This window comes from Zonotrichia leucophrys, chromosome 1 (genome assembly GCF_028769735.1).
Source record: "Zonotrichia leucophrys gambelii isolate GWCS_2022_RI chromosome 1, RI_Zleu_2.0, whole genome shotgun sequence".
NCBI classification, from domain to species: Eukaryota; Metazoa; Chordata; class Aves; order Passeriformes; family Passerellidae; genus Zonotrichia; species Zonotrichia leucophrys.
In genome coordinates, this window is record NC_088169.1 from 92787685 (window position 1) to 92796715 (window position 9031).

The 9031-nt window shown below is 40.2% G+C and overlaps 1 protein-coding gene across 2 annotated transcripts in view; it reads left to right on the forward strand.

Annotated features, from left to right (window-relative positions):
• Positions 1–8538, forward strand: part of SLC22A15 (solute carrier family 22 member 15) — a 40990-nt gene extending 32452 nt beyond the window's left edge. Inside the window, exons 12-13 of one of the 2 annotated variants that reach the window (XR_010441611.1) lie at positions 154–7133; positions 7188–8538. Coding sequence is in view for 1 of the 2 variants with exons in the window: in XM_064722454.1 (XP_064578524.1) it covers positions 154–240 (87 nt within the window). In the remaining variant the exon portion in view is untranslated. Of the gene's footprint in view, positions 1–153 lie in introns of both variants that reach the window. The other variant, XM_064722454.1, reaches the window with a different exon arrangement.
• The last annotated feature ends 493 nt before the right edge of the window (positions 8539–9031 follow it).

Genomic DNA, 9031 nt, shown 5'->3' on the forward strand with positions numbered 1-9031 from the left:
CTTTATTTATAAAGTTTTAATACAGTGGTTAGACCTGTGTTTTCTTACTTTTTCTATACCAGCATTCCACATAAGTGTAATGGTTCATGCTCATGTATGCTGAGATTGATTTAGTGGCTTCAGTCTAACTAACAACTTCTTTTTTGCTTCTAGTCTGGAGACAAAGACAGCTCTACAGGGAGTGGAAGTGAAGATGAGGAGTTTTATGATGCTGATGAAGAGACTCACATGATAAAGTAATGAAAAGAAGAAACACTGGCCTATTTTATGCCTCTTCTTGCCCAGTCAGTCCAGCTGTATGACAAGTACTTGTACTGTATGACAAGTATTGCTTGCCAGGCAATGTAATTGGGCAAGTGCCTGTGTTTTTCCTTACTTGGAGAGGGATTTGGGTACTGTTCAGACTGATGACATCACTGATGTTCTCCATATGAGGCAGCCATTCCAATTCTTGTGGTTCAGAATACAGTGCATGGACTGCATTTGAAGCCAGATGAGAGAGCAGAAACGAGATGATGTATTTCAGAAGCCCAGGAATAACCTAGGTTTAGACAAATTTGGACAGATCATCAGTGTGTGTGTTACTATTGTATTCTCAAAGTGGTGGATTTTATTTCAGTACAAATTGGTGAACTTGGAAACAGCCACTGTATTTTCCATAAGGGTGAAAGTGGTCAGAGAATGTGCTGTGTGCTACTCCAGTGGGAACAAATTGCTGAAATTGTATGTTTAAATGGCTTTTGCATATTCAGTGGAGGAGAGGCAGCTGTGAACAAAAGGTTTCTGTGTGCACACCTACAGGTGGTTAGTCATGAGCTGGGCTTTAACTTAGTGATAATGGAAGGTTGGGAGGAAGGACTGCACAAAAGAGCGGCCACAAAGCCTGCCAACATACAGGAAGTTACTGACTTTTTTCCTTCTTTTCATACACAAAGCTTTTTCTTGGTCTTGTGTATGTTTGCCACATGTTCCCCACATCTCAGCATGGCTGTTTATAGCTTTGCCTACTTTTACCTTGTCCTCACTTTGCCGTAACTGTTGAAGCTCAGCAACTTCTCTGTGGAGTGAAATAATTCTGTGATGGATATCGTTTCCTGGGTGCAACAAAGGTGAGGCATTTATCACATACCGTGTGTGTGGTGTGATAGAATGTACAGCTCACTTTTGTGGACCTGTCTGGGTCTTTATTTCTGGAAAAGGCTTAACTCTGAAGTGGTAAGAGGAACTGTGGAGTGCTTTTATATTTTGGGTGCTGTTATCAGGAAGCTGCTGGTGTTTATTTTAAAATCTTTCATGTAGCTAAGGTTTTAATTTAAAAAGACAGCAAATCTCTTTGGACCTTTTTGGTTACTTGATGTTTTCTGACCAATGCTTGCTCAAGCACTTGGTTACTTGACCTTGTTAAGGAAAACAGCTTCACTTTCCTGTTTCACTGAACTTTCTGTAGGTGCTTCATTAGAGGGATATGGAATCCCGAAGTGTGAAACATGTGGAATGTTCCAACTAGAAAAATGAGGCCTTACAGAGATTCAGTTTTCTTGATGACACTGCCATCTTCATCCTCTAACCTGTGGCTTTCTCTTTGTCAAGATTGGTTTCCATAAAATGTTAGTCTTCCTACTTTGAGTTCCTAGCAAAGTGCACACAATGGCAGTAAATATATTTTCAGGCTCATGAGTCATTTTTGCAGATCTTAGAATTAAAAAAGGTGGGTCTAAAAATATCAAAAAGCTGTCTGCTGAATATGTCCTGGTTAGAGTGGGAAGTTCCTTTACTTGGAAGGAAGTGAAAGTAACCAGCATCTGACGTTTGCAGCCAGCTGCTTGAACTTTGTTCACTGGGATCTGTAATGCTGAGCAAAGTGCAACTGCCCTGGTTGGTGCAGAGAGCGGCCCAGAGTCTGCAGTTGGACACACGCAGCATTCCAGTGGGGTGTGAACTTGATCCAGGTGTTGACTGTGGGCAAAGTTGGAAACTTCAGTCCCTATGAACAGTCTGTCGATGTTGTTGTGCTTTTTGCCTGTATTATTCTTCACTGGAAGAATTCTCACTCATAGTCTTCCCTTTTTTTTCCCCCACAGACTGTTGAGTAGTTGTTGTAGATGTGGCACTTTTTAACCCAGGTGGATAGTCTTTCTGCCTTATTTGGCCCTTTTGTGTATAAGGAAATTTCACCAAATAAGGTACTCAGAAATAGTTGGACAAGTTGGAGCTATTCAAATAGTTTTAAATTTTTTACTCACACTTTAATTTATGGACAGCTGGGAAAATGACTTTTTATTGCTGGTGGCAATCAGCAGTAAGCCTGGCAGTAATAACATGTTGCCAAGGTGTTTTTACGTCTTTGTTTTTAGGTGTTTGCTGCCTCTGTCCCTCTTTGGGTGTTGGGTGGAACTAGTCAGGAGCTTCCATTATCTGCCCTGGCAACCCTGTGTAATGCCTCAAGACCCTCAACAGAATTTTCATTAACAGTAGGATGTTGCAATGGTTCAGGAGGAGAAGATTACTCTCTGCAGGACCTAAGCTAGATTTTGTGAGTCTTTAAATAAAAATTAAATTTACCTCTCCACTCATGCACTTTATAGTATTGGTATACATATGTAAAATTGCAGGAACAAGAGTGAAGACAAAATTAGCAACTTTTTTGCATAGGAATTGCTGCTCTTCTATTAACGTTAAATCTGTCCCATGCTTTTACCTTTGAAATTCTAAAGGGAATATTTAAAAAAGAATTCTGAATCTTCCATTGATACTTTCCCATATCAGTTAATTCAGAAAGTTTAGAGGAGAAAATCCCTGCAGAAGGAGCTCAGCAATGTAGCATTAAACTTTGCATTCCAGCTTTGTGTTCTGAAGTTCAGATCCATTAGGTGCATTAAGTTTCCTTTCTGAGGCTATTCATTTTTAGTATGAGCTGGCCTTCTGGTACAGAAACCTATAGGATCACTTTTCCTCTTACCCATGATATGTAATGCTTTACAATGTTGAGATAGTTGTATCTCAGTGTGTGAGCAGTAAGTTTGCCATGAGGAGCTACTGGAAAGTAGAACACTGGGTACATCGCTCTACTACATGTTGTAGTGCTAGGACTCTGAGACTAAGGTTCTTGCTATAGTTTACTGCAGTGTGATAATCTTCTGCCATGTTTTTTGCTAGAGTAGCCAGTACTGTAAAGCCATTTTCATGTTGTGCAGGCACTAAGATACCACTTTTCCCAAGGTGGAATTTCTTCTCTGGATTCCTTTGGCTGTGATTTTTTTTTCTTTTTCTTTTTTTTTCAGGTAGATCACTTAGTGGGATTATGCTAGAGAGAATAGAGCTTTTTCCCATGGTGCTGATTAGTCAGGTCTGAACAGAATCCCAAACATACCTCACTTACCTGGGGAGCTCACAAGTGATAAGTGAATACATCTAAGAGTGAAGGAGAGTGACAGGTCATGTGAGGCAGCATGGAGGAGAATGAGCTGGAAGAAGTGAAAAAAAAAAAGGGAGGATTCAACTGTAGCACCTTAGGGCAAGGGTAAGTGAAAATACAGAACAGCTGTTGGGTAGAAATACCCTTTAATACAATACAATTTTAAATTTTTCCTGAAAACAAAGATAGTGTTCTCTAATTAGGAATTGGGAAAGTTCAGAGACCCCCTGACATACCAGAAGCTCTGTGTTAAAGGAGTGCCAGAGGTGACTGTGTGTTCAGGTCAGGATGCTGAGTGAGGAGCCCCTCCAGAGACCCCCAGCTAACATGGAGCAGGTTGCAGCTTGTTTTCACCATAGTTACAGTCAAGGCAGTAAGGGTGGGAGCCATCATTAGTGTTCATTAGCTCAAAGTGTGCAATCCATGCCAGCTTTTCCAAACTGTGTGGATGTTCTTAGTAGGACATGATTTACAGAGCCATGGGGAATGCAGTTGAGCCATACTTTTTACGGCGTATTTCACCTAAGCATGTAAAAGCAGTTTGCAAGAATGTTTTTCTTGCACTCAGGAAAAAGGGAAAGTGAGGAAATTTTCCTGGAGTGTGTTAAATGGAATAATAGCACTAAAACTCTTGTTCTAAAGTCTTCTCAATGCAGATAATAATCAGGAATGCAGACTGGGTGAGCAGTATTTTGTTTTAGCTGAAGGTTGTATGTTTATCCTTTTTCCCACCCCAGGAGCGCTTCTCTGGTCCAGCTCTTTGACACGGCAGAATCTGTGACTGCAGACTGTGAGCCTTGCAGTAAAGATGTCAGAAAAGCCCAAGAGCAGTGCTGTCATTTGATGGTGGAAGTTAGTCTGATCTGACACAGTGTTTCTATCAGAAATGTCTATATTCAGCTGTTTACCAAACAGGAGACTTAGGGTATAGCTGTATTTTGAGTCTCATTTGTTGTATCTTGCTGCAAGATATGTGGTAGAAAGACATCTACATAAGAAAACCTCTCTGGCAGATCTAAATGTGGAATTGGAGGGTGAACAAATTTATACATCATTTTTCCATGCTGTGTATTTTAATGTATTTTAATTTTGTCTAGTCTGTTGTAGCCTTCAGATTTTCCAGGTGCTACTGTTATTTAAGGCTAGTAGAGCTGGGTAAAACTTTTACCCTGGTAGTCTGAATTTACTGAACTTTCTCATCCCAGTATTGCCTAAGAGGGAACAGAATTTTTTGTTCTTATTTGAAGTGCCTGTTTTGTGAAAGTAGTCTTTAATTTCCCTCCGTCAATTTTATATGGGACTATGTGTAAAGTAGCATCACAGAATTGGATTATATGTGTGCCAAAGACAGTTTTTGCTGGAGAGCAATAGTCCAAAACTAGTTTGAGCTGCCTTTATTTAGACTTTATCCATGCAGAACTGGTCCGCAGAACTGGTATTTACAAGCATCCCTGAAACTATAGGAACAGAGAGTTACCTTTGTTTGCTTGTCTTTCATTGCTTGGTTCACTTAAGTAGCTTTTGTTTATGAGAAACCAAAGAAATTAAATGAAGGATTAAAGTGTTCTTTTTGTAGAACATTCAGAGTTTATACCATGTAGCCATTGCAGAGAAATCTGCAGAACCTGTTTTGATTCTGAGTTGCAAGTGTCAAAGTTTACTCTCTTAGACTGATGAAACCTGGTTAAAAACTGTACACTGGAATTTGTTATTTCATTCATCAATCTTACAAATTAGCATTGCTAGTAAACAGTTTGCCTGGAGCTTCTTGGGATCTAGCAGGTTTTTGTAAAATGCACACTCTGTTTGAGGCATTGCTAAATAATAATATATGGATTTTAAATCCCTACTACAACTAATATTCACTGCAAGTCAGCCTTGTAATGGCTGCATATTTGTCAGCAAAAAAGCAGGTGGATAAAACTTTATACAACGAGGGCTGACTAGGCCCAGAAGAAAGATTATTTCTTTCAAACCATTCTCTGCTATGTGTACACAATAAAGGGGGACCATGGGGTGTGTACAGTAAGATTGTAGGATGGAATATGTTTAAATACTTGCCTGCCCTCATTCACTAAAGGTTTCTAGAGTAAATCTGTCTTTATCATGCATGTTTCTGCATCCCACCAACACATCTGAGGTGCTCATTTTGTACCTGTTTTGTCAGGAGCCAGGCAAAAGTATGATGGTAAGAAAACCTTTGCCAGTATTGAAAGTTGTATTTACTAAAAAATCTCCTCGGAGAGGTATCTGGTACATCTGTTTCCAAACAAAATTTTTAAATGTTGGAAGCCTGATTAGGAGACTTGCATTTCTGCATTTCTAATGTTAGTCTGTAGGAAAACTCAGTTTTGCAGATACTGATGAAAACTGTTACAGAGCAAAAACTGCTAGAGGATTTGTGGTGAGAGTTGTGTATGCTTTGACTTCAAATAGGCCTCTAAAATACTGGTTTCTAGTATTTGATCCCTTTTGCTCCTCAAAATCCAACCCAGATTTTATTTTATTCCTGTTAAAATTTGAGTAATGTGGAAATGAGAAGTATGTTTTTCATACGGATATTTTTATTGCACTACCTTTGCTTCCTGAATCAAATGGTATTTTGATTTTTTAGGCTACCTCTTTTATGTTGAGCTTTTTGTTGTCACTTTTGTATTTAATTGATTTTGGGGAAACGACAAAATATTTCCTTTTTTTTATTTGTGTGGGAATCCATTACTTAGTCCTCAAGTCATCCTTCCCTTTTAAAGGTTTTGTCAAAGGCTTTTTAAAATTTAATTAAAAGACTTAAAACTTCTGAGGATCTTCATAATTACACAGTTAGGAAATGGCTTTCCTGTATCTATTGTTTGCCTTTAAAAGGGACAGAAAGCCTTTAATTCTATACTAGTGTCAGCTGAAGGCATGACTTTTCAGGAACAGTAAGTTTTGAGTCAGGGGGCTTTAATCAATTTAATTTATTGCCAATTAGCGTTTTTATGTTACTGCTTTGGTATTGGAATTAAAAATAATGAAAACACTTAAGAAAGATACTGCTGCTTTTCTCCAGACACTGGTCTTCCTTCTCTCTACCCCATGCCATCCTCCTGTTCCTTGGCTGCTTGTCATGCTCAGTCCCCTCAGCAAGGTAACAGGCGGCGCAGGAGACTGGGATCAGTCTGTTGTGCTTCTGTTTATTCACTGCTCTTTGTTTCTTGTTCTGCTGCTCTCCTGTGGGTTCCAGCACCAGCCACAGTCCATTTAGAGTTGTAGCTCCTTTTGAGTCTACTCTCAGCCTCTGCTCAGCCAGATTTTCCTGTGCTGTTTCTCCTGCTCAGCTGTCTCTCTGTTTGTCTTCTGCTGATGTAGGCTTATCCTTTTTCCTCGTCCTGTTGTAGCACTGTAATCTCTTTTTCTTGGCATTTAGAGCCTTATCTTAAACATGCTTTTGTCCAAGTGCCATCAGCTCCTCTGGCAGTGTTGGAGTGCAGTGGGTCAGTGCTCACTGGGCCTGAGAGGCAGTGGCCACTACCTGAAACACTGGAGGATCCATCTGAACACAGGGAAGCACCTTTTTAACGTCAGGGAGATGGAGCACTGGCACAGGTTGCCTGGAGAGGTTGTGGAGTCTCCATGTGTGCAGATACTCAGGAGTCACTGGGACATGGTCCTAGGCAGTCTGCTTTAGTGCTTGGCCCTGCTTGAGCTGGGAGGTTGGGCCAGGTGACCTGCAGAGGAGGTGCCTGCCTTCCTCTGAGGATGGAGGGCACCACCAGAGGTGCCACCTCCAGAGGTGCCTTCCATCCTCAGCTGTTCTGGGATTCCTGTGCTGGCTGCTGCTGAGCTGTCTGGGACCAGCACAGGCAGTCCCTGGCGTCTTCCCTCACAGGACACCGTGCCCACGCCCTGACAGCCGTGCTCATACATCACTCCACAGGGGTTTCTTGCACGTCAAGTCCTTGGCCTGGGCTGACAGGTGGCTGGTACTGTCTTGCCTTCCTGTGTTGCTGTTGTCTTAGGTCAAGTAACTGAAACTCCTAAGGACATGAACAGACATTTGTAGCCAAGCTCTGTCTGTGTGCATTTACATCTTTCCTGATTTCAGAAGACAGAACTTAGACCTCCTCTTGACCAGAGGGGTAAATTACTTTTTTTGCTGCTCCACCTTTCATTGTCATGAAAACAAATCTTTATGTATTCTCTGTATGCTGTAGACTTTTGCATTGTTTTCTCATTCCTGTTTAATGTGAACTAACAATCAAAAGTCCTTGCCAGTTGAGAGCTGAGTAACAGGAAATTGGTAACGGGGGCAGGGAGAGCAGATTCAGTTCAAAAATGAAGTTGTATATAGTTGATGTGTGTACTGTTAAGTATTTAATTTGGATTAACGGAATACTGAGTGTTACAAGCATTCCCATGTTAAAATGAGGACTGATGTATTTCAGAAGTACTTTCTCTTCTCTAACTGTATTAATGTGCTGTTGTTAACTCAGAGCTGTACTGCTGGAAAGTCTGTTACTTCATCTGAGAAGTCACAACTGAAGACAGCGTAAGCTTTTCCACAGTAGACCTTTTATGGTGATATATTCATATGTTCTGTGAACAGCTGTTGGATCCATCTTTTTAAGATGTTCTTTGCCATAGTGAGGGGCCATAACAAATGTTGAAATATTCAGAATAATTGCACTTATCTATTCTGTTTTCTTAATGTATTTCCTATGCATACTGCCTTACCTGTATGTATTGTACTTTACTGGCGGTACGAAAAGTTAATATCAGGTTCTTAATTTAGAATGTGTTAATGAGTTTTTAAAATAATTCTGTAATACTAAATATTTTCCAGTGATCTGTCTGCTAAGAGAGGGTGATGATGGGTAAGCCCAGGTGAATTTAGTCAAAAAGTTAATATTGGTTGTCTTTACTTTCTCTTTTAATTTCTGAATTATTTCAATAATTTTAAATACATATATTTTAGGAATTTTGTAGAGGCTAACTTATGTTAGTAAACAAACTTTTAGGTGATTTGTAACAGCTCTGATACTGCCTCTGACTCGTACAGTTCATCCAATGTCTTTGTAACTTATTTTGTGCCTTTTCTTCCCATGACAGAAAATGTCTCAATAAAAACAAGTTCTTTTGCAACACCACAAACCTATTTTATTGTACCGATTTTTTACTTGCCTGACCCTTTTGTTTGTTTTCTGGAGGGACATGAAGCTCTCAGAATAGAATAGATATTTCTATTGGACTCTGCAGAAGAAAATTGACAAGGTGGAAAGCAGGTCATTTTGGAAAGGCAGTGCTACAAAGCGCCTGGGAAACTGGGACTGTCAGTACTAATCAATATATTCCACCATATCTATCACAAATCATTTCTAACAAAAACTGGCACCAGTGGAATGTGAGAATCAATTTACTACTGGCTTCAGTTGTGCTGATTAATGTTGAAAGACTGGAAACACTTTGGGGGGTTTAGCATAGCCAAATGTCTGTGGTGGTGTTACTAACACATACTGGGGGGGTTCCCATGAGCTCTAGTTGTCTCTTAAACAGCCCTTCTTAAAGTGGATGCAGATTCACAAGGCTGTGGTCCCTGTCCTCAGTGCTCCTGCCAAAGCATCTCGTCAGGGAATGGCA